The sequence below is a fragment of the Thunnus albacares genome, chromosome 2 (assembly GCF_914725855.1).
Source record: "Thunnus albacares chromosome 2, fThuAlb1.1, whole genome shotgun sequence".
Classification (NCBI taxonomy): Eukaryota; Metazoa; Chordata; class Actinopteri; order Scombriformes; family Scombridae; genus Thunnus; species Thunnus albacares.
This window is the reverse complement of record NC_058107.1, coordinates 29,936,682-29,962,868: the sequence shown is the minus strand read 5'-3', so window position 1 is coordinate 29,962,868 and position 26,187 is coordinate 29,936,682. Positions and strand designations below refer to the sequence as shown.

At 40.2% G+C, this 26,187-nt stretch overlaps 1 protein-coding gene across 9 annotated transcripts; it reads left to right on the top strand.

The window, feature by feature from the left end:
• Window positions 1–187: 187 nt before the first annotated feature.
• On the top strand, window positions 188–25,756 carry scarb2a (scavenger receptor class B, member 2a). Of its 9 annotated transcripts, none has more exons than XM_044329822.1 (15): window positions 189–312; window positions 8,815–8,875; window positions 11,720–11,902; window positions 16,799–16,956; window positions 17,145–17,292; window positions 17,733–17,927; window positions 18,789–18,880; window positions 19,785–19,904; window positions 20,304–20,482; window positions 22,538–22,656; window positions 23,220–23,293; window positions 23,418–23,469; window positions 23,559–23,711; window positions 25,142–25,189; window positions 25,531–25,755. In XM_044329822.1, exons 3-15 carry the CDS (start codon window positions 11,780–11,782, stop codon window positions 25,660–25,662), a joined length of 1,593 nt encoding a protein of 530 aa, XP_044185757.1. In that variant the 5' UTR covers window positions 189–312; window positions 8,815–8,875; window positions 11,720–11,779; the 3' UTR covers window positions 25,663–25,755. The 9 variants fall into 9 exon arrangements, with proteins under 9 accessions (XP_044185787.1, XP_044185757.1, XP_044185746.1 ...); XM_044329811.1 differs by having other exon boundaries at window positions 11,573–11,902; XM_044329832.1 differs by lacking the exon at window positions 8,815–8,875.
• The last annotated feature ends 431 nt before the right edge of the window (window positions 25,757–26,187 follow it).

Below are 26,187 nucleotides of genomic sequence, written 5' to 3'. Positions count from 1 at the left end.
CCCTGATATTCTTACCCTAACCCTAACCAATCTCATTCCTCATGTCTAAACCTAACCAACCGAACTAAGGAAGGCAACGAATTATTAGCCAAATCAGAGGCAGAGTAGGGCGGGTCATGACTTCGCCATCCTACGAGTAAAACATTTACCTTCAAGGCAAGTAGTTTGTTGCACGGTAACCATGGTAACGGCGGGGGAATTCGTTGGACTGTTGAGGAGACGTTAATCAGTCGTTTTATATTAAATTAAACGCTTACACTCATCTTTGCAGATGGCTCGTATCGGCGAAGCAGCAAACACAGCATGTTAAAGGTGGGATACATAAACATAGAATAGATGTTTCCTTTTAAATTAATGTTATTCTTCTGCTATGCTGGGTGTGTGTGGACGACTTATATGGCGTCTAGATGTGTATATACTGGTAGTCAAGTTGCTCACTCACAACAGCAAGAGGTTATATTTATAGCTCCATTTATAGGGTGTTAAACTATGTGGTTTCAGCTGTTGTGTTGTCTGAGTCACAGTTACTATGGTATAAACAAAACTCACCCAGAATAGGTATAGTAGTAGGGATTGTAGGTTTAGCTGTTTCACTAATTTTACCATATGACTGCACAAGCCGGGCGCACATGTATAGTCATAAAGATGAAGTTATAAAGATTCCTTTGTGTGGAGCTTACTGTGCGGTATTTGAACACTAGGGGGCTCTCATTGTTAGAAAATTTGGCAGTTAAATTTATGCCATCCTGACTCCTGAGCCAAATCCCATGCAATCACGGCATCTGTAATCACTGTCAATAAAATGTGTAATTGCTGAAATATACCACCTAAATACTATCTAGTTTTTAGATGTTGTTAGATATTGTAAGATGTAATCAGATCCTTTATTTAAGTAAAACTAGACATATCACCATGTAAATATACTCAATTACAAGTAAAAGTCCTGATGCATCCATTTCACTTAGCCTAAATAAAAGTGCATAAGCATCATCAGCCAAATGTACCTAAAAACAAAACAACAGCATGGTAATGTTGTAGCTGGTTGAAGGGGAGCTAATTTCAACTGCTTCATTTCCTTTTGTGTACTTTTAATCTATTACAAAGCCTAATCATTTATAAGATGATTGTATGATTTCTGTGAAAATCTTTATCTGCAAAGTAATAGGAAGCTGTAGCTGTTGTGCTGTTGTGTTGTGGAAGCTGTAGCTGTAGCTGTTTAGTTGCCTAAATTGTCAAGTATAATAAATTTGTTGTTAGGTACAGTACTTGATTAAAAGTACCACCACTGCTTAATCTACTGTATGCTAAACAATGTGCTTCTGCTTTTGTGATTCTTTGTATTACTGCCAATTTACCTAAACTGTTGTTCTTTGTTCTGTACTTCTCACAGTAGATAGTTCCCCAAGTTTACGGTCAGTTTCTAAGGATGCTGACATTATGCATGACCTGATTTTGTGAAGTGGTTGTTGTCCTGAGACCAACATTTTGTATGATAGCCCTAGGACAACAATTGCCTCAGCCAATCAACATTTGTGATGTCATCAGAGAAAGCCCTGCTATTTGCTTTATAGATTAGCATTTTGCCACCATGGAAGTAGGCTAACATTAGCTTGCAAAGGTGAGCTAACAGTTAGCCAGGTTGCTACCAGCCAGAACCGATCAGCATTGTTATCTTTATGGCTAAAATTGAAACAATCTGAAAGTAATATTTAGATGTTGATATTTTTATAGCATGCCTAGCTAAAAAAGCTAAAAATTTAGTTAGCTAGCAAACATGTGCAAGCTAGCAAGCCAATACTAACCAAACTTTTAATGTGTACTGTAAATATAAATAATATTTGACTCAAAAACACATTTGATTTATTTTCATATTTTAAGGGCACAAGCAAAATATCTAGTTTTAGCTAACAAAGCATAAACTTCCCACTGTTCTTGATGTTGGTTGAGCTTAGGGTAGTGATAAATTCTGCAATTTTATGGGCAATGCTGCAGACAGCAAGCAACAGTGAGAGCTAGGGTCAAAAATCTATCCAATACACTGAGGCAACTCTTAGGGTAATGTTTAACATCAGAAGTTGCCCATGATATTGCTTCATCTATTGTGATCCTTGGGGTTAGGGATATTCTGGGCAATTTTTGGGGCATCACAAACGTTGATTGGCTGAGGCAGCTGTTGTCCCAAAATGTTGGTCTCAGGACAACAACCACTTGGCAAAATCAAGATGTGCTAAGATTATAGAGACATTCATGGCAAGTTCTGTTGCACGGAATAGTGATTGTTGTTGACTGAGTGTAATCATGTCATTCCCTTCAGGGCTGGTGAATTAACTAATTAGCCTGACTTCAGGTCCCCGGACTCTCCTGCTGTTCAGCCACCAGGGAAAACACTGCTGAGACAGAGAGACTTCTGTTTCCCCTTTTTTCAAAGCTGATGATCCCTATTTATAGCAACAAACTAACTTAGTAAACTGTTTCAATGCAGTCAGTGAACTGTCTAATATGCTGTTTTAGTTTGTTTGCCAGCGACACAGCCAGCTTGAATGCATCCATAAAACAATGAGATTTGAATAAACATTTGAGATTTAAAACTATCACGGGCAGCTTCAATTCACTGTTTACTCAGTGTTAAATTTGGCGTAATTAACCTACAAGATCCCGTTTTTGATGGAGTAGTTGAAGTATAGCACCACCTGTTGAGTTATCACCTAATGGAAGACAGTGTTGAAAGCGACTCTCCGAATAACTTTTAATTAGAGCAATGTTTTTGCGTTTTGGAAGAGAAACCATCAGCTGATTGAAAGGTCAGACAACTGTATGACTCTTATTGTTTGTCTTTTAAAGTTGGTTGCAAAGAAACCATTAAAATCAAATAAACACACAGCATATTATTATTATGCGGTTATTTCGATGCCAGCAACTACAGGCCCCTTGACTGTAGACTGTGAATGGATTTGTTTATCTCTCCAGCTGTCCTGAGCCTCCTACTCGTGCCTATAGAGTCCTCGTGCTGTCACAGGACCGCTCTGAGGCGACATGATGCAGCAGCTACGTGGATCAATGAATGGATAATGTTGTCATGACCATGTTACGTCACTATTGCACCATTTTCTCTGAGGAACTTCCGACTTTAAATTGTTGATGGAACTTCACTGATGTCACTCCACTCCTCCCAACAAAGTGTTGTGACATCTTTCTCCCACATACCTTAGTCAGACGGCGTGACATACTGTATAGTGACATGCAAAGGCCGAGTGTCAGGTCAGCTGAATCCCTTCTCCTTTCTGGTCTGCTGATGACCTGAATTCACCGTTTCTGGTTTTTTTAATCACATGTCAAACCTTGCATCCACATTGAGATATACTGTGTATGTTGACATCTGAACCTTTCAGATTTCAGTGTATCCCCAGCATGAAACTGCCAGCTTAGTTTCTAAGTAAGCTCCTCATAAGGGAAGAAAAGCAAAGGAGATTCTCTGTCTAACTGCAGCTGATATTGGAAAACTTTTAACTCCAGTGGAGGTTATTTTCATGTTTTATTAACTCACATTAAAAGCTACCTAGCCTTCTAAGGAATGGGCAACTTCTACTATCCTTTGACCAGTAAAATCCATTTATACCTACCTGGATAAACTCAAATACACATGTTGGTCGGCTATGAACAAGGCTGCTTTTTAGCTCCTGAAAAGTTAACATTTTTTAGATGCAACTTTTATCTGTCAGCAGTTCTAGGTCCTGCACGCTCACAAGGAGTTCAGTCTAATTTTCTTATCTGTCTTGTTGATTGCAGTGAGGAAGCGCCTGAGTTTGTTTTCTCCGCATTTTACATACCGTACCTTTCTTTTTCCTCTTGAGGAGGATTTCCTTCTCATGCCTCCTGACTTATAAATATTGAAATACGACACCTACGAAATCGGTCATTGTCTACAAATCGCCCTCTAAATGGTTGTGCAAAGATGGCCTGACTTTGGAAAGCTCAGCCCCTTTAGAAAAAAATCTGGAAGCGAATGGATGGAAAATATTAGGATGCGGACAACTGTATTTACTGTTTAATTGTATTTACCACATGCCTGATATGATCAGTGCAGCGGTGGTGAGGGGATACAATTTGAAAACAAATCCCACTTTTATAAACAGATCCATAAACAAATCCAAATGATACTGATGATAGTAATTTTGAGTCATTATTTTAGTACTTTATTTACATTTATTTAGACCAGAAAGGGTAAAAAAAAATGAAGAAACTTGATGACACTTTTGATTGGTTGCTAGATGACGTGCATTCTTTTATTTGATTATTTATTCCACACAAGCACAATAAAATTAAAAAAATCAAAGCAACAGGACAACATTAATTTTCCTCTAGAGACTTTCTACTTCTCATCAACAGGATGAGTACAATTGGGGGAAACTGGTCTGATACACAGGAAATGTTTTTGTTTACAGTAAAATCAGAGGGTTTAGCAGCATGCTGGCTTTTCAGTGAAAAAGTTTACTGCCATTTTTAACAACCTCTTACAGCCTTTAGGATGTTGAGCAACTGTAGAAAACAATACACCAGAAAGGATGTGCAAACCTCCTAACACGCTATCTGTACAGGACACAATACAGGTTTGGCATGATAGATATCCCTTTCTCAGAAGTCCTGTGGTCAAGGTCCTGTCAACTTTTGATACGTTGACATTTATTTGGCTGAACAAGCTTCACATGTCCCGCATTTTAGTAGATTCCTCAAGTTTTCCCTAAAACCTTCATAAACAGTCAAGATATTGGCACCACATGCTCAGGCTATTGTTCTGAATATGTTTTTGTATATTTCTATATTCTCGATGAATCTGGTGACTTTTCAAAATTCATTTATAAAGTAATCATTACTTTACAAAAACTGCCCATCACAAGGTCCCAGAGTCCAAGGTGTCGTCTTCAAGCAGTCCAAAAACTAAAGATATTCATTTTATAATGAAGCAGCAAATCCTCACATTTGAGAAGCTGAAACCAGAGTGTGTTTGACATTTTTTCTTGTTAAATGACTAAAACAATTAATAGATTATCACTATCATTGGTAATTAATGAATGAATTGACTAACACTCACACATTTTTAAGGCTTCCATTTAGGCTGCCTGTTAATGTTGCAGATTAAATCATTTCTTATATAAGAAATAATAGTATAAAGTTTGTTTTAACATTCCTAGTGCCTTCAAATGACGTAACGTATTACTTACTGTCACTGTTTACTGTTATCTAGCCTCCCAAAGCCAGAGTACATCTTGCAGCCTCAGTTCTTCCCTTCACAATTTAATGAGTGAAGCTAAATTGTGGGCTGGCTTTGTCAGGCTATGCCTAATGCACAATGCATATATTGTTGCATAACTCTCCTCTCAACCCTGGGGACAGCAGGACTAAGCAAGATCACCACGATTTTTTTTTTGTTAATCATGATGAACACATATCATGTTTTGAAAAGATGTTATTTAGATCAACAAGACTGTCTTTCTCCCATTGTAATGTCGTGCGACAGCGGCTCCTCTTTGATTTCTTAAATTAACACTTTGTCGTTCTGTGTGGGAACAATGCGTTGCTGTCTCCTGTTACAAAACACATTAGTTGAATGGTGGGAAATGAACCCCACCTAGGTAAACAAAGGAATGCTATGGTCAGTCCATCACTGACCATGAGAAAGCATATACAATACATACAATTACAAAGGAACAGCTTGGATCCCATCTCTCAGCTTTTCTTCTTATCGCTCATTTTGGTTTCTTATATTACAATTCTATTTTCTGCTGCAACCAGAGGTGGAGGAAGAAGTCAGATCCTTTACTTAAGGATAAGTACCAATACAACAATGTAATAATGCTCCATTTCAAGTAAACATCTTTATTCAAAATCCTGCTTAAGTAAAAGTACAACATATCATCAGTAAAATGTGTTTAAGATATCAATATATAATATTATTAATGTTATATTACGTTTTTATTTACAATATTACAATAACATATTAGATTTTTAATACTGATGCTGTAGCTGGTTGAGCTGGAGCTACTACAGTTCTAATAGTTTTATACAATGTTAAGTAGTTTAGTCCATTGGTTCCCAACTCAGGGGTCAGGCCCCCTCCAAAGGGTCACTAGATAGGTTGTGGGATGATTAATGGAGCAAAAAAACAGCAAAATGTGTATTCATTTTGGGGCTTTTCCCTAACCTTTGTTGTTTTTATGAAAAGTTGGTTAATTTTACCTCTTTGAACTTAAAAAAAAATATTTAAATGAAACCATCTGAGTGGAAATCTCTCTTTGGTGCAACAGCTAACAACTCATAGATGTCTGAAACATTACAAGAGATGCCAACAAGACGCTGCTTTTCTGTAAGAAGTCACAAGTCAAAAAGGTTGGCAACCATTGGTTAAACCTTTAACAATGCAATGTATTTCATAAGTTTATCTATGTTTTCCCTTTTGTAAAATCTTAATCTGACAAGTAACTGTCAGTGTAGTGGAGTAAAAAGTACAATGGTTTCCTCTAAAATGTAGTGGACTAGAGTATAAAATGGAATTACTGAAGTAAAATAGGGCCTACAAGTACGTCAAACTTATACTGAAGTACAGTACTTGAGTAAATGTACTTAGTTATTTTCCACCACTGGCTGCAACATAGCAAGTTCTTTCGGCCACTGTACTTCTCTCCAAGGAGAACATGAAATAAATAAACGCAGAAATAAATTCACTGTAGTGTACTCTTCCCATAGCACTTAATGACTCCGTTTGCATTCATCACCTCCAGTGAAAAGGTCTGGCACTCCTCACAAGTCTCCACCCCCACAACTATGCCTGTATATCAGTCTCTTGCCTTACAAAGCCTGTCTTAGCCTCGAAAGTACCGTGACTTAATGTTCGGTACCAGGCTCCACCGCAGTGCAGCCCTGCGGGGTGGAGGGCAACGCTTATGTCAAGCAGTATTTACAAAAAGTGTTAGAGTTGTTTCTGTTGTGTTGATATGAGGAGAGAGCTGCAGATAGGGATGATAGATGATGGAATGTGGTTGGTGACTGGATGATAGGGTTGGTTTTCACTTTTTTTTTAAATCTTACAGACAGCAGATTGTTGCTGTCAAGAGAAAATACTTTTCCTCCGACAGTTTATGTATAAGAAAAGCTGGCTTCTTTTGTGCTTGATTACAATGCAGTTTTTACATCACCTAGTTAGGATGGTAGAATTTCCCCAAATTATAAAGAACTAGAATTTAAATTGCAATATTTAAAGCTGATATAGAGCATTGTGTTGTATGTTAAACTACAACACAGGAATTCACTTATCTTTTGCATTGTGCAAGTGTAGTAGTGATAATACATTCAGGTAATCTTATCATTTTAGATTTGACAACAAAAAAACTCAACTCAAACTCCACTAGCTCTTTCTGGAGCTTTCAACTGCATCCAAAACTCAGTCCACTGAGAAAGACTGCTGATTAAAAGCTCTGGAAAAAAGCTGTTGACTTAACCTTAAGTGGCTCATGGTCAATGATGAACTTTGACAAACAATGTAGTTATTGATTTTTAAACTTAATAGCTGTGCGAGTTTCTCAACACATAGCAGGGGATGTATTTATTTAAAATGAATGAAATGTTTGCCTCAACACTTAAATGTACCTTCCTCTTCTTCTGTACTTCACTTCAATTCAAACACGCCTGTTTATCCTTCTTACCTTGTTGATACATGAAGGCATGACCTCAGATAGCTTTGTGACTTAGGGCGTCGGCACCGTTATTTGTACAGTGCTGCAGATGAATTCAGCATAACAAATTTTTATTTGAGGGATATGTTAGCCTAAAAGAAATGAATCAATGTTTGCATACTGCGTGTTCCTGAGCAAGCTGAAAGTAGTTTACATTTAGCCTCTGCAAAGTTCACTGTGAATCCACCCATCAACTTCAAACATGATTTTCCTGACAGTCATGAGCATCTCTTTAGTCAAACTAACGCCTGTGTTTTACTGAAAAGCAAATTGTTTCAAATGTGAATAAACCAGAGGTACTGAGTTACTGACTCACAATAGAGCTATTATCGTAATTATTGGATGTGTGAGGACGATGACCTTAAATTGCTCCTAAACACAATGTGAAGTAAAGCCCACGTGAGTTAGCGCATAACCCATTTTGCAGTTATCACGGACAACTTAGAAATGTTGACTGCGCAGAATGTATGAAACATTCACAGAATACTTTTTTTTCCTAACTCATGAATAGACATTTGTGTCCACATAAATGTGCTTGCTGTTTAGCCACATTTGCACTTTAGCTGTGTCTTCAAAGTGCAAACTAAAAGCTATTGGTGCATTTTTTGTTTTTGATGGGGGACAAAATGCGTCGGAACACAATGAATGATTTGTGGAGACAACAGACACCCAGATCCATTGGAGGAACTTGTCCGAAATTATTTACCCTTTGGATAAAGTCTCCTTGTTGTGGCGTGTATGAATGGTTGCCTTCTTCTATCCATGAACCCCTTTTATCATGCTGTACATAGAGATATTCACATAAAAATGTTGATCCCCAGTCATCAAATAGCTTTGTGTAGCCCTTCAAAGCTGGATATCTTCAGCTTCCAACAAGTCCAACAACAAAAAAAAAAAAAAAGAAAAAAATCAGTGTCGCTCTGTTGACCAAACATAAAAAGAGACCATCACAAAGGTTGAACTGTTTTACCCCTCTTCACCCTCCCACCCTTTCTTTTGGCAGAAACAATGTTGCTGCATTACTTGACTGTTATCCTTCCCCCCTGATGATTTTCTTTAGCATTTTTTACTTCTCTTGTTTGAACAGATGCCGCCCCCCTCCTGCAGCTCCCATCCTCCGGGATTGCCATAAGGCTTAGCACAATGAGGTAACACTCAATTACATTAATGTTAAGAGTCCAGCCCAGCCAGTTCCTTCCAGTAAGCAACATCAAATGATATGATGTATATCACCTCCTGAGGAAAAGTGGTATTCTTTTGTCCTGCTTTATTTAGGAATGGATTATGCAAGAGGTGACTGCATGACCGTGTTCACCTTTCAGTCCGTCCATTACTGCCCATACAGCATTTTTTTATAGCAGGAAGTATCCAAAACTGTTGGCCACCAACCAAACCCCAAATAACTCCCAGTCAATGAGAAACAGATAGCTGATGAGAGAGGATAGCTTTATTGCATCTGATTCAGATTTGTTTGTGAAGGCATATAAGAGCTGCAGCCGGTTGGATGAAAGACTGGTGGAGCTGTTTGAGTGGTGACAGATTTCTCATTAGGTAACCTTGTATCTAAACTGGAATCTCATCCAGCAGAATTGTGGGTAAAAGCTCTCTTGAGATAAGCAGTTGGTGTTGTCTGTAAATAAGGATGGTGGTGGCTCACAATTCCCAGTGTCCAGTTACAGCCTTACAGAAGTTAGATGCTTTGAGTGCCACAGAATCCAAAAGGCATTGTAGAATCCCGGGGAAAGTCACCTCTGACCTTTTCTGACATTTAAACGTGAAGTCCTGATGGTATTTAGAGGTGTGAAACTTTAACTTCAGCAAGCATTAGATTGCATGTTGTCCATTAGGCCATCTGGACTGGTGCTTTTTCAAACTGGCTTCAACAGTAGCCACAAGCTTGTTAGTTCAACACTTGATTGTGATGCCATCGTTGATGTTTCCCATTCAAGGAAATCTAAACTGCAATTCATACTTCTCCTATGCTTGACACACAACAACGTCGCCATTGTGAACACAGTACCACTGTACTAGTGTTCCTATCGCTGCTAGAACCAAATCATAGTGAAAAATGAACACTCAGAAAAATTTCCTTTAAGCAAAAATCAATATTGACTGGACCAAAGCTCTGAAAAAAACTGTCTAACCAGCAGGCAAGCGTCGCATAGCTCAGATCAGTGTTTGCTGTGCCGAAACAAATGGATTTTTTCGAGTGTTGCTGCAAACTTAATGTCATTGCTGTTTTTCCTGCCTCGTGTCACGTTGAGAATTCACACCATTTCTGCTCCCACTGAAACATTAAAGGCTTTACGATAACACGAGGGCCTGTAAATGGTAACTATCATACCATTTATAGTTGGTATATGATGCTGCAACATCCTGCACTAATTAAACGTGCAAGCATGTGTTGTAGATCCACTTCTTTTAGATGAAATCACTCATTTAAATGCACTGTCAATTAAATTCACTTTATTTCACCAAGATAGTCCCAACATGCTACTTTCTAGTGAGTCATTGAAATTCTTTGTAAAGTCTTCTCAGCAAAGAGAATTGTTTTTGTGTAGCTCTGTTATTACCAAAACCTTGACTCAAGGTTATATTACATTATGTCAACAATACTGTTGATACTTTAACTTCTGCAGTGACATTTCTCCTCTATGGAGAGTATATAAATGCTCGTTTTTGTCAATATTTAGTGGCCTCATGATGAGCTTAATGCAGTCTATAAATCACTCGCATTTCTCTGGTATTTCACTACATCATCTATGGTTAAAGTGGGCTCCGCTGTGGCCGCCGAACATCCACTCACTGCCCGGCCAGAAGCATCACGTCGTCGGTTCCCCCTTTAAAGGAGCCCCGCCCCGAAATCAGTCGATCAAATTCAACATCGCACTCACCAGCGTCTGACCAATCAGCGCCCAGAGGGGGTGGTCTCGAGACGGTGGTCCGTGAGGGCGATAGCCAATGAGAGCCCGAGCTGGTCAGACAAAGGGCTCGCGTCAACGATCGTTGGTCGCTCGAACGGCGCATTATTCATGTCCACGCGGAGCTTATTTAAGGAGACGCGATGAGGCGAGATAGCGGATGCTTCATAAAAGGTAACGGATCTCCCGCCTGCATATTTCCTCTGAGAGAGTGTTTAGAAGCAGAAACAAAACACTGCAGTGACATGTTTTTGTTTTTATGAACATGAATTTATGATGTTTTTCTGTACATGTACATCAACACATCCCTCCGTTAATCTCATTAAATAAAGTCGCCAGGTGGAGTACTACCGTGCGGATAAGCACGCTGCTGCTAATTCATTCATAATCCTTGTGCTTGTTTTATTACATACATGCCATAAACTTCACGTATTATCACAACAGAAAAGCATTAATGTAAAACAAAGTTTAAAAAAAAAAAGCTCGTAGAAGTTGCTTAACTAGCCTAAATGCAAAATAAATAGCATTTAAAGGCACGGATATAAGAGAAAATACATGTTTTTATGCACTTTAATTGTATATGCTTTTCTTATTTATTTATTTATTTTGCTCTGGTGACATCAGGCATGTAAGCAAGGCACCCCATCACCGCCTTTTCCTCTCTTTTAACGCACACCCACCGCCCATGCAGCCACAGCAAAACGACGCTTTTCGCCTGACCGAGTTCATTAATGCGTAGAGGAAAAGGGGAGGAGGTGGACGGCGCTTCATTTACGTCCCGATGTGCTCAGAGCTGCTGTTTCATTTCAACCACCGCCTCCGAGCAGCTCGCTCTAGCCACGCTGTAGTGTTAATATAGCTATCTCGGAATAAAGTGCCAACATTTTTTTTTTAATTTTTGTTTATTTTTTTTGATACTCCCAGCCTCACCTAGAGACCTCGCCAGGGTGGCGAAGAGAGAAGTTTAAACCCCCCTTCGAGACGGCTGATCCGAAGACTGACGGTCCTACACCTCGCCTTCGCTGTCTTTAGTTGTTTTAATTGTTTGTTTGTTTTTTTGGTGAACTTAAGCTCCGACTTCAGTGAAGTTTTTCTGCTCGTAAGAGAGGACAACACATTAAAGCCGGCATCATGACTCGGAGATCCTGTGCCATTTACGCCACCGGGATCGTGTGCGCTCACCTCCTCATAGTGGGGATCGCCCTGGTTGTGGCTCAAGTCTTCCAAACAATGATCCACAGCCGGTTAAAAAAGGTGAGTTTCGCTCTCTTCTGACGCTATAAAGGGAATTATTTCAGCTGACAATTCATATGTGTGTTTTCCCTCCTCTCTCTCTCTCTGTTTCTATCTTTCACATTTCTTCCATCTGTCACACTTCAGGGGTTTAAATGTTAGACCATTTCATCTGCAGTGGCCAATCATGCGCATTCAGCATCTCACTGGTGGCAGCACATGCAGAGGTCACAAGATCAACCCGTGTAAAATTATCTTGAACGTGGCATGGTTACTTTAGTGGTCATTTTCATTTTTTATTTTTTTTTTTTATAACCGTGCTGCAGTATCAGCACCTTCCGCTTCCAGCTCTGCGGGGATGAAGCTTTTCCCCGTCATGAATCCGCATGATCCGAGTCTGTGCAGCAGCAACAGCAGCAGCATGGTTGTACAGCTTTTTGTTTAATGCTTGTGTGTGTATATAGAGAGATGATCCAGTTGCTTGTAACACTGAGCAAAAGCACCGACAGTTACAGACGCTTAGCTCAATGTAAGAAAAAAAAATCCCCTTAACTCCCATAAGGGGACTAGTGACTCTTTAGAGGTGAGTCATGACCTTTCCCTAATATTCTGTTATTTTTATATCCTCTGACATATTTTTATAATTTCCTTTACGGATATCCAGCATTTTTATGATTTCCATTTATCACAGGATTCCGTTTTTTCTCTTGAATGGCAGGCACTGTGGAAAAATAAGGAAAGAGGCATGATATGATCTTTCCTCCTAGCTGATAAGTGTGGGGATTTATTTTTTTTTTGATGACCTGTCCAGCAATCCAATCCTGACCTGGTGACACATTTCTGATAATGAAAGGGCTTGATACGCTGGTCACTCGATGGTTGGCTATTCTGGGGAGGTTTACCGGTAGTAATAGTAGTAGAAATCTCAGCCAGCAGGGATGTTGGGAAGGTGGGAGGGATGGGGGGGAGGTGTGCAGGTCTGGAGGGATGGGGGAAGGGAGTGAGGCGAGTCAGGGAGGGAGTCCCTGACTTCCAGTGGTGGATCTAAAAGCAAGTTTTACATGGTTGTGGATGGAGGATGATGTGTTATCCCCTTTTTATGTAGACAAACCAACAAGACATTGAATTAGATTTATGTCTGACAGGTAAAAGGTGCAGTAAAATGTATGTCTGTGTCTAAATGTTTGGAAATATAAGCTCCAGATCCAGCAAATGAACCGGTTTGAATGCATAGCAATCCAGCACAACCTGCGCAATATTCTTAAAATCGCAGCAGCGGTTTGTTTAAGTCTTACAGCTGCCTCACAGATCAATCACTGCAAAACAAGACTTGATCAGTTGCACCAGCCTGTCCTGAGATGAATTCTGCTTTACAACAAGTTAGCCAACACACACACATTTTTTGTAATGAGTCAGCGATCATGTTGACATTATGCCATCCACTCAGGCTAAACATTACTTTCTGACTTCAGTTGTATTGTACACATTCACTCTCACCTCCCAGAGGCAGCTCAGCATTTATTTATGTATTTATTGGGACCGTGTACAGTGTTAAAAATAAATGTTACCATTAGATGTACTGTATTAGAGTTAGCTCATAGCTAATTTTCATCTGCAGTCCCTTCGGCAGGTCACAGTTAAAACGTATAACAGCACAATAACAAACAGTACAAAGCAAAAAACACACAGGTCACATGATACAACAATTTATTTGGTTTTGTGATCCCAGCAAATTGTGGAGGAAAAAAAAATATGATTTGACATGTGAATTAGTGCAGTGGCGTGTCTTCATTTCTGGAGACTGCTGGGCTGTTACTGGTGAGGCGTACTGAAAAACTGAATTAAGAACCTCCTTCCTGTTGCTGTAGTTATGTAGGGGTGATGGGGTGGCAGCTCGGTAGGGTGGGGGGGGGGTGTTTGGCAGCTGACACAGTATCCCACCCTGCAGACCCGCCACTGACCTTTTTCAAATTGTTCGCATTCCTCTCCTTGACATGTATCACAGTGTCGGTCGGATGCTCTGTGCAACTGATAATCTGTGCTTAAAAATCTCTCCACTTTGCCTCAACACAAAGTCACCCCCCCGCACACACACACACACACTTAAGAAGAAGAAGAAGAAGAAAAAAAACAGGAACAGCTCAGCAGAAAAGCTTGACACACTATTTTGTCCAAGTAGTGGACACACAAACAGCTGCCTCACTTACACGATTTGGCCTCCCGAGGTTAAATTTAGGTCCGCGTCTCATTTTTCCCTCATTCTGAAGCACAGCGGCGTCCCCAAATTAAGAGAGTTCATCAACGGGGGGGGATAATTCTGATGTGGCTCGCGATTACACAGAATGACAGCATAGCTAATCCTCTTTCCACAGTCTTCCCATTGAATTAGGCGGGCCCGAACATGCTGAACTGACTCCAAAAATCTACCTAATCTGATGTTTGCATGTGGCTCTCTGTAATAATGATGTAGCCTAGTTGCTTGGAACAATTCAAAGCTACCTCCGGGACACAGACTCTGTGTGTCTTGTCGAGCTGGGTGTGGAGGGTAGAAGTGGAAAAGTCATGCAAGGAATTTGACAGACTTCTTGGCCTCCAGGGTACGATTTTTGCCTGAGAGCAACCTCATAGCACCTTGTTGTTCTCGTTCTTCACGGCCTATCCCAAGTCGTTCTGCTGAGACGAGAAAACTGGAAAGGAAAAACTCCCCCCCCAAACACGCCACTCCTCTCTGCGGTGTTTTGGAGAGCGCACCTTTCCAAGGTAGTATGACTGATTGAGCAGTCAAGAAAAAGGTTGTGCTGGTACTGGTTTGACTCAAAATGTGCCTTAAATTGAGAATGTTCAAATATTCTTCCTTTGTTTTTCATTTTAATTTGCCCTCTTGACTTTTTTTTTGCACACGCTGATCAAAGCAGGATCTTGTCACACCACACCTAAACTGCGCCTGAAGTTGTTTGAATAAAAGCCGGTTTACATTGCCGTCACTGTTTAGTTTAAGACCTTGTAACTCACTCAGCCTTGCCTCTAGCAAACACTTTTTTTTGTTGTTGTTGTTGTTGTTTTTCTTTTTTGATTACACTGACAAACCACTCCGCTTCGTCCCTCAGTTGTGTTTTTGTTGGTTATAGATCAAGGTTTTCCAAGAGATAAGTGGCGTTCATATATCTTTGACGAAGGCCTTTTTTTGAAAGACCTTTGTTCAAGGTTGGCAAACACAAGGACTCACACCGGATACAGTCACACGTTAAAGTCTTTCCCCAAATGCTGCAGGGAAGAGAGCAGACAAGACAGAGGCCTGTTTTCAAAAGTGATAGAGTATGCAACTTATTTTAAAAAGGGAACAAATTAAGTGTTTTTTTTTTTTTTTTGCTGGTTTAGCACAATTCCCTTTAAGTCCGTCATAGCGCACTGACAGCTCATGATGGTCACATGCCTCTGCGGGAGTGTCCTTTTGCATTACCTGGCTTCACTTCAGCTCTTAATTAATGCAGAATGATTAAGACTCAGGAGATTCGCAACTCTTAAATACCCCGAGTTCGTCCTAAATATGTCATCTCTAATTCTGAAGACACTTCTTTTAAAGTAGTTACGCAGCTGTGACGTCAAGCGCGACAGGTCATTGTTTCCTGGTTTGAATCTGAGATCAGACTGTGCAGCATCAGTCATTTTTAGTTGAAATGAAAAGCGGTAGATATAAGCTTAATGAAATCAATGTCAAGTATCTCTAATCATTCTGTAAATGTGTGTTATTCATTGTAACATAACCAAATCAGCCAAATAGGTCTTTTTTTTTCTTTGCATTTAGTTGAACCATCTGACCTTTTTTTTTTTTTTAATGCAAAGCTATCAAAGTGGTTATTTTGACTAACCCTCTAAGATCTAACGTGGGTTTTTGTGAAGTAGCAAAGAGGAAAGGATGCAACAGACCCCGCAAACAACTCTATAGATAAGCAACAACACGTTTGATTGCCGGAAGTTGGAAGCCAAACAGGAACTTCCAGCCACACCTTAAAGCTATATTTTCTCAGCAACAAGTGCCTGTGAGAACGCAGAAGACAATGTATGGCTTCACTGTACTCTAGAGACGGTTTGGGTTTTTCAGGAACTCGCCATGAAGCGGACACAAAAGGAAGCGGTTCATTTTCTGCCCCCCCCCTCCCCAAGAATGGAAAAATAAAAGCTTGTTTATGTTCCTGGTCTACAAACACCTGAAGTCACTTTTTTCTTCACTGAAATTAAAGGCTGTTTGTGCATATACAGTTTAATGATCTAGTTTAAAGTCACCGTTACTCTTATTTAGACATGTGGCAGCCAGGTTTATGTAACACGGTTACTACTCACATACATTTTCAAACCTGTTTTTCTCCACCCCATCAGAATGAAACCAGCTACTACCTTTTTTGTGGTCGCTTTGGCTCTCATAATCTGAATTCAAAAAAACCTCACCTGACATATTGCGTGTCATTTAACGTCATGTCTTGTTTTTGCAATACGTTGCTGGATTTGTGTGGGCTGTCTAGCCCACGGTCGGATTCTTGCCTAGGCTTGCTGAGGTCAGGGATGTGTGCAGTTTTTACTGAGATTTTTTTTTTCTGCCTGTCCTGACGGTTTTTTTCAGCTATGAAGGACTTTTCTCTGCTTCCCTCTGGGTTTTTGGGGTCTTGGCCCGGCACCAGCTCTTCGCAGAAAGTGCCATGTGTGCTCTCAGATGGCACTCATTCAGAGTAGTGAAGGGCTTTGAAAAGTGCCTGAATGTGAATAAAACATTATCCCACCAAATGGTTTGTTGGCATTTCTTTAGATACTCAACACATAATGCTGTAGGAGGTGTCGCTGTTGATTTTTGTTGTTGTTTTTTTTGTTTGTTTTTTTTGCTGTTTCTCAATCTGAAAGTGTATTTTCTTCTTTTGCTGACAGGAAATTACTTTGACGGAGAAGAGCCAAGTGTTTGAGTCATGGAAGAATCCTCCTCCACCTGTTTATATGGAGTATTACTTCTTCAATGTGACCAATCCAGAGGAGTTCTTAGCAGGCGGCAAGGCATCCGTCAAACAGATCGGACCCTACACTTACAGGTAACTTTGCATACTGATGGGAAAGGATAGCGGTTCGTTAGGTCCTGTTTTTTAAGAGAAGCCATCTTGCGTCTGGTCCATCTGGAATCATTTTGTTGTTGTCGTGTGAAATCAAAACAAAAGACATCTGGACTAACTGACCAATGTAAACTCTGTTTTTTTTTTCTCTCGCACCCTTTCCGCTCCAGGGAGTACAGGCCAAGGGAAAATGTCACTTTCCTGGAGAATGGCACCAAGATTTACGCCCTGAACCCCAAAACTTTTGTGTTTGTGCCCGAGAAGTCAGCTGGTGACCCCACGGTTGACCTCATCAGGACTGTCAACATCCCGTTTGTGGTAAGACATCATATCTGTAAAAACTTGTCATTATTGCCTTTAGCCGCCGCTTAATCAAGTCCTGTAGATTTGTGAGCTTAAGCCATTTGATTGGCATATGTGTTAAATTTTCTGTCAACATCACTGTTTGTGCTGGAACATTTTTTTGGCACACATCTTTCATCATCCCACTGGCACACTCCAAGCTATTGTCCTCTTACGTTTTATTGTGACATTTTGATATCTTGAACATGTAAACTTCATTAAGGTCAGGCCAAGACAAACAAGCCAAGTGCAAAGCATCTATCGTTAGCTCTTCCACCAAATTACATAAAGTATTACAAATGGAAATTAAACAATGTGGTGAGAATCCTCATGACCTTTGCCCCCCCCAATTCCCCTCCCCCCTCACTAATCTACCTGGTGTTTTTTTTCTTTGTTTTTTTGTAACATTTCCCCAGGCGGTGATGAACGAGTTATCGACCTACTCCTTCTTCCTGCGCACGGGTGTTTCTTTATACTTGAAGAGCCAGGGCATCGAGCTGTTCTTCACCCGCACCGTCCACGAGGTTCTGTGGGGCTTCGAAGACCCTCTTCTCACCAAGATCAACTCCTTGAAGCCTGAAGTGGATAAACACTTTGGGCTGATGTGGAAGGTAAGCTGGAGATTTTACTTCCTTAGGTGTTGCAGTGCACATTTTTTACTTGTGTGCGCCGGTAGTTAGGGGTTACTAACACAACAGACGAGAGGAAGCCTGTGGTAACATCATGTAAGAGAAGTGAGATTGGCCACATGCTGATGGAAGACGCTTGTACTTCCTGTTTTTGTGTTAAGTAACGTCTGCGTCTTGGCACCTGCGGTGACATCACAGGCCTTGTGACCCTGGGGGCTGCATTTTGGGTTAAAATAGATAAATAGAGCTATTAGTTTGATAAATCCATCAGTCAATCAACAAAAAAAATTAAATCAGCAGCTATTTTGATGATCGATTTATCGTTTCAGTAATTTTTCACGCATAAATCCCTAAAACTCACTGCTTCTAGCCTCTGAAATGTGAAGATTCAATCTTTCTTTTGTCATGTATGATATTAAACTTACTATCTTTTGGATTTGGACTGTTGGTTGAACAAAACAAGAAAATTAAACAACTTCAGCTCAAGGACATTGAGACATTTTGTGACAAAATGATTAATCCACAATTGAAATAACCGTTAATTGCGTCCCTAATCATAAGGAATAGTGAGTAAAATATCAGTGCAGCTTTCACTGAAGACGAGTTTTTGTTCTTATGTTCTTCAATAAATTGCTAATGACTTATTGTGTAAAAGTCTGCCGAGAAGACACCGAGGCATGTCAATAACAAACACAAAGCAGTATTTCTTTTACGTTCTCCACGCTCCTTTTGTCACCAGACATAAACACTGTTTCTGATTCAGCGCCGCTCCGCTGTATCCTCAACACTCGTCTGTCACAGCAGCTTTTGTCTGGACCTCGTATCTCGTCTTGTCCTCCACAGAAAAACGGAACCCATGAAGGAGAGTTTGTGTTCCACACCGGCGAGGAGAACTACTTGGATTACGGCAAGATCGACACGTGGAACGGCCTGAGGTAAACGCTGACATCAGGCAGTTTCATGTGTCAGACTTTTCCTTTTTCCTGCTTTCTCTGTGAAAGGGAACCCTTTCCTGTCAGCACATAGCTTCCACTTCCTCCCAGCCATGAAACTGGCATCAACTTTTGTTACACAACTTGTATGAGAGTCCAGAGGGGAGAGAGCCTTTGCTCCCTGGCTCGAGGTAGAACATGATTGCAAAATAAATATTTGGATATCCAAAATGACTTTGCACTTTTAGTGTAATCATCATTAATAGGTAGATTCTTGCGGTGGAAGAAACGCTCAGATCCTTTATTTAAGCAAAAGCTCTGCCTAAAAGTATTAGCTGCAAAAAGTACCAAAAACATAGTTATCAAAAGTGAAAGTAGAGGAGGAGCTTGTTTTAAACTACTTTTTATGCAGTTTGGCAGTTTAGTTTAGGTTCCTGACCTCCAAAGATTCACTCGATAAATCAGAGTTGTCGTGAGATGCACAAATTTGTTTTCATTTTTTGGATTTTGGAATCTTTTTGGGGTTTTTTTTGCTGAAATATCGGAGAGTTTTACCTCTCTGGGTCCTAAACTGTTAAATGAAACCATCTGAGAAGTTAGTTTTAGAAGTTTGGAGCAACAATTCAAAGACATCTGAAACATTTCAAGATTTATGTGTAATCTTAATCAGAAAAGCAACCGCTGACTATACCTGTCAAATAAATGTAGGGATGTAAAAAGCACAATATTTCCTCTGACATGTGGTGGAGTAGAAGTATAAAATAGTTTAAGATGGAAATACTCCAGTAAAGTTTAGTTCTTGAGTAAATGTATGAAGTTATTTTCCATCACTGGTAGATTCCTGCTTGCAAATCAAGGCAGCTTCCACCAAGCGCCAATACATCCCGTTTTCTCTCCGTTTCAACAGGGAGATGTCGTGGTGGTCTTCCAATCAGAGCAACATGATCAACGGCACGGACGGCGCAGTCTTCCACCCTCTGATCAACAGGAACGAGCTGCTTTACATCTTTGCTGCTGATCTCTGCAGGTACGCTGATATGACTGGAAATTTGTTTATAGTCAAAGCATCCAGGCGGGGCGAGAACCTGAACTTCCAGTATGGTTTTATCTGCTGGGAAACGACATCTCAGTCATATAATATGCTTATGAATCCACTGATAAGGATAACTGCTTCTGATAAGACTGTTGAGAAACACACGTGGGATGTTTTTGAGGAATGTCAAGAGTTTTTCCTGGACTTAGGGATGGTCATAGAGAAAGTTAGATATTTGATTGTCTTGTAAATGACACCTATTGTTTTATGGTTATGGCTTGGAAAAGCAAAGAATAAGAACATGATAAGAGGTGTTCCTTGTTCCTGAGTTCTTTATTTAGACTTCTTATATCCTGGAATAGGCACTGAGATTGGAGTGTTTCTTCCCTTTAGGTCAATCCATCTAGCGTACGTGGAAGACGTGGACGTGAAAGGCATCCAGGCTTACCGCTTCGCACCCCCCAGTGACGTACTCATGAGCCCTAAAGACAACCCCAGTAACGCGGGCTTCTGCGTGCCAGCTGGAGACTGTCTCGGCACCGGGGTGCTTAAAGTCAGCGTTTGTCGAGAAGGTAGGAGCACCGCCTGTTTCCTCACCCCGCCCCTCCCCTGCCTCTACCCCGACCCCCTCAGTTACCATAGCGCCTGACCCACTTCCCTTTGATGACTCTAAACCAGCCTCATGACATAGTTCCCCCCTCTCTAGCCCCCAAAAATGTCCTTTCAGTCAGCAACCGCGTCCCCTGCCTGGTGTCTGATATCTCCCACTGTTTGAGCATGCGAGATTTTACTCAATACATGGTTCAATGATTAACTGTGCTGCCTGTGTGTGGCGGCTATTGAATTATTTTATAGTGGTCATTGAGTGGAGTGTGATTGCACTGATAAGGCAATCTCCACTGTGCTTGACTCACATGAAGATACTGTACTATCACAGAGAGAAATGCTACTGTTACCCCAGTTTGTATTAAGTGCATTTCATTTAAAATCCTTTTTATTATCATTATTTTATGATTTTGTTCCTGCATATACTGTCGTATTAAAACTATGTCAAAAACCGTATGCAATTATTTGTGAAAGTAGGTTGCCACTGATTAAACTGCTATAATACCCACATCTTGATTGGCTGCCTTTGCCAGCTCCTCTGACTCATCTGATGCAAACACGCGCTATTGGAGGGATTTTAGTGATGATTCGTTGAGAGCCAATCGAGGCCGAGCTCCGTCGTCATGTGTTAACTGGTGTCATTCTGCCACTGCCTGTGTGGTCTAAAAAAAAAAAAAAAGAAAAAAAAAACAGAAGAGCTTCAACCGCAGAAAGTCATTCAAATTTCAACTGTCTTTATATCCGCTTTCATAGTTTCGAATTAAATGGAAAAAAAAAAATGTAGAATTGATTGAACAAAGCTACTTCCGCTTTTTGTCTTTAAACATATACAGTTGCAATTTAGTGCAAGAGAAGTAAATATATAATCTGGCTGCAGCTACCACTGACATAGGAAACATAAAGGTCTTTTTTTATATGTATATCCTGTTAGTTTTAGCAACAGCAGCAGTATTTTTTCAGACTCAGTATGTTTAAATTTGACTACTTTTTGGCCAAAATATACAAAATAAAAAAAGGTTTCACCATTTCTGCCCCAGAATTTGAATCTCTGGTAGTGCAAAAATGTAAAAGAAAGTAAATAAATGAGATATGAATAATCTGAATAATGAAAAAATAGACCAAAAAAAACTGACCAGAAATCTCTGAGGGTGTCGTCAGTATTTCTAAGGGAAAGGCGATTAATTTATGTTGCCTAATTAACACACTGAGGCAGTGCTTTACAAAAGAATCAATCCAAATTGAAATAAGAGATTGATTAATTAAAAAGACAACATTAAACTGCTGCACATGAAATAAACAATTAAGGATGATACTTTATCCTTGGAGACTGAGGTAGGCAGATTTATAGCCTGAGGAGTAGTGTTAATGTCTTTTATGTGATCCTGGTGGTGTTTAGGATGAATCTCATTATTTATTTCAGCGCACAAATATACAGCGAACTTAAGATTTCGCCATTTGAAAGAATCCAGCAAAAAAAAAACATCTGGTTTAGTTTGGTGGTCTGGAGGATACGTGATGTTAGGAGGAGAGGAGGACACGTAAAGCACCATGTGTCCTTCATAGTTTCTGTTTTGTTCTGTTGAATTTGTGGATCTTCACACTAAGATTTTCCATGTGATCGTTGTGGTCGTCTGCGCCGTGTGGTTCAGGACACTTAAATCAATCAATCGATCAATTTAATAGAGTGAATTTAAAACAGTAAGTTGCTCCTCCAGCAGATGTGAATTTTCTTATTAAACGGATGTTTAGTTCCTCAGAAGCTCTCTTGTTTTTACTGTGTCAGCTAATCATTAATTGGACTCATTACAACCTGAAACAGACATTCTTCAGCTATCTGCCACAATATATAAACTATAGATATGGTTTGTATTCCGACTTCTCACAAAATACCAGATAGGGTTTTATCTTATCTCACGTTTCTTCTTTTATCTTTTTTTTTTTAGCCCTTGTTGTTGTGAATGAATCAGTGAAGGATATGAGCAGCCACTGACTCATGTATTTATCCTGTTTATTTCCTGAAGGCGCCCCCATCGTGGTGTCTTTCCCACACTTTTATCAAGCTGACCCCAAATACATCGAAGCCATCGACGGGCTCCACCCCAACAAGGAGGAACACGAGACGTACCTCGACCTGCAGCCGGTACACCTTTTTATATTTAATATCCCAACAGATTAGAGCTACAAGGTTGAACCTGTGTTGAACCTTTTGCTCTGCTGACTTATGGAGTTCTTATCTAAATGAGAAATGTTGTTTTGATCTTAATTTCAACTAATGGCCACGTGTTTTTATTTGCGTTTAAGGTTCTTTCTGTATTCTGTTTGGCAAGCTTACATTATTAAACAGAAAATACTTTTAAAAATGTTAATTTTTGATTTTAGCTGTCACTGTTCTGAGTGCTAGAACAGTTTTTTAACCTACATTCGTTCTTTTTTTCTATTTTCCAAATTGAATTGTCAAGCTTCAATTCACATTTAAAATTAAACAAAATATGTGCACAAACAGGGATAAAGTTGCCTATTTATATGGCAAAAATCAATATTCATGATATATATTGTACACAACAATAAATAACAAAAAAAAATCATTCAAATGACTAAAAATGCAGAACGTGGCAGTCTGTCAGTCTGGAAACCACATGAATTCTTTTATATTTCCAAACCTACTACTTTTACTAAAAGTTATGTTTTTTTTGTCTTTTCTAGACCACAGGGGTTCCCATTCGTGCCTGCAAGAGAGCTCAGCTCAATATCATTCTGAAGAGAGTTCATGGCTTCCCGTAAGTCGAACTTTGTTGAACTGTGACCCACATCGCTGTTGACACACACTGTCCTTATTTCAGCCACATGTTGAGCCAGATGTCCTTCCTGACCTCCCCGTGTCTCTCTCTTTCTGCCCCGCAGCAATACCAAGTTCATCAACGAGACCATTTTCCCCATCATGTTCGTCAACGAGGTGAGGAACCCGTTTTTAGTATAATCTGAAACAAACCTTGTGTGCCGATAAGTGAACCACAAGTCAATAACCTTCTCTCTCAACTCTAGACGGCAACTATTGACGATGATTCAGCAGCCCAGATGAGGACATTGCTCTTAATCGTGACTCTTGTGTCAAACTTCCCCTTGCTCATTGTGGGTTTGGGTGTCATTCTGCTGCTGGTCCTTGTCGTCTTGTTCTGCCGAAACCGCCAGAAGAAGGTAGGAAGTAGCCCTGCGGCTCTGGACTAAACTGTAGAATTAATCCACACAGTTACCCCCCCCCCCCCCCGGAGTGAAAAGTGTGTGCTACCCACTGACATTAGCTCACAGTGTAAATGTGACCTAGACTGATGGTAGATATTAGTAATATGTTACAGTAAAAGCTAAAGAGTTTTTGAGTTTGACTGGGTTTTTTGCATTAACTTCACTGAGCTGCAGCAGGTTTAACCCTCGAGCTACGCGCATGTTAACTAACACATTGCATGATTCCTGCATATCAAAGCGAGCATGAGCAGTTTTTTCCCCCCCCAATTCTGGATCAAATGGTGTTTTTGTTTGGTTTTTTTTTTTTTATCTTTTTTGAACATTTTCTAACAGTCGATGCATCTTCGATGAATCTTTGTATTCAGGAAGAAAGCATCTCCCTCCCAGTTCCCTTTTAGTCAGTGCATCTTATGAGTGCTAAAGTGCACTGAACTGCAGTAGTCCCCAGAAGGAAGTACAGCACATGTTCACCTCTTATCTTCAGTATTCCAGGATTGCTGATATGAAAACTGGCCTCACTGCCTTCAGATTACCAAAGTTCAGGTCAATCACTGTCCAGAGGCAGGCCTGCAAGTTGTCAAAAGAATAGTTTGACATTTTGGGAAATATGATTTATTAAATTTCTTGCTAAGAGCCACATGAGAAGATTGGTATCACTTCCATGTCTGTATAGTAAATATGAAGCTCTAGCCTGAAGCCGGTTAGCTTAGTTTAGCTTAGCATAATGGCCGGAAACATAGAGAAACGGCTAGCTTGGCTCTGTCCACAGGTAACAAAATTCACCTACCAACACCTCTAAAACTCAATAATTAACACATTATTGTTCATCATAACTTTATTTGTATAGCATTTATTAAAGCTGCAAAAATACGTTGATCGATTAGCTGCCAACTATTAAATAAATCACCAACTATTTTAATAATCGATTAATCGTTTGAGAGACTGTAATAAAATTCTACAGTAAAAAGCAGACAAATTACATAAGAATATTAAATAAAATAACATAATATTATCCAGGAGATATAAAATATAAATCTGTTTAAAAAGATTTCGGTATTGTTGGTTTAATTCGCACAAAAAACAAAGCGTTAAAATGACACATTGTGGTTTAATGTGGATTTTGTTACCTGTCGACAGAGCCAGGCTAAGCTAAGCGTAGAGACATGAGAGCGTTAACGATCTTCTCATCTAACTATTAGCAAGAAATCTTATCTCCCAAAATGCCCAACAACTGGATGTAACGTCCACACATGTGGCAGAGTTCGACGTTGACTTTAGCGTTGAGAGAATGTTAAAGAAGCTTAATTGCAATGTGAAGAAGTGTTGTATTAACCATGTTCTAATTTTAATTTTCTGTAACCCCCCTTTTTTCCTTTCTGTTTTAGAATGAAGTAAAACGTATTGATTTTACTGAAGCTTTTCATTCTTTTACTGTAAGTCTTCATTTTTGCCTTGTTTGCTATTCTCCTTTTTTAATTTGTTATCCATCATCTCTTATTATCATTTTTTAATTATCTCAATTGCTCATAAGTTCTCGCCTCACAGTGTAATTGCTTTATTTTTTTTTTTAAGTTAATATTTTCTGTGGTGGTTTTGTGCTCTATATTTAGATGGATGTGTTTTTACTGTGAACATTTCAGTCAAAACATCTACTCCCATTTTAACGTCAGCGTTAAAACATAAAACAAACAGTATGTGTATTTCTGTTTGGACATCTTGTCACTTCAGTGGTTTGTAGTAACACGCTCTTTCCTCCTGACTCTTCCCCGTCCAGACGGCAAAAGACGACACGGCCTACACTCAGGTCAGCGACAAGCCCGAAGAGTCGTCAGAAACGCCGGCCAGTCAGCCAATGAGGAACGGCTCCTACATTGCAATGTCTCCAGTGGAGGCCCAGAAGTGTTGATCGAGGATCTCCTCCCTAAGTCTGGAGCTCAGGAAGGGGGCTGAGGGAGCAGTGCGGGGGTGCTACATTACCACGGGTGGGGGTTTACACACACCGGGGCTCATTTTCACTTGTTTTGGGGGGGTGGGGGAGGATAGGGAAAGGGGGGTGGGACACAAGCCCCCAGTACATGTTTAGTCAACAAAGACATTGCTCCTCTCGCTGAGCCCTCTTATGACTGTCTGTCATCCTCTACTCTACCTGCTGAGCATGGCCCTCACTGCCTGCCGTACTGTAACACAACAAACTCCCACACTATATTCCTCATTTCCGTCCTGGTCGGGCCCCTAAACATGAAGGGACTCCGGGCGGGCTCGACCGGGACAAGCCTTTTTTCCGTAAAAAAAATCTTGTGAGGGAACACGGTAGCATAGGTGTCGCTGTTGCACACGGATGCATGATCTTCTGAGCAGACTCTGCCGACTAACGTGGCTCAAAGAGTGTTTTAGTATTCACCTGAACGACAGCGGGTGTTGTTACAGTCGT

Excerpts from the sequence above, each read along its gene's own strand:
- scarb2a (XM_044329832.1), top strand. The coding sequence starts at position 11,780 with ATGACTCGGAGATCCTGTGCCATTTACGCCACCGGGATCGTGTGCGCT. Across the intron at positions 22,657-23,219 it reads CGTACCTCGACCTGCAGCCG|ACCACAGGGGTTCCCATTCG; the intron begins GTACACCTTTTT and ends TGTCTTTTCTAG. Across the intron at positions 23,712-25,141 it reads GCCGAAACCGCCAGAAGAAG|AATGAAGTAAAACGTATTGA; the intron begins GTAGGAAGTAGC and ends TTTCTGTTTTAG.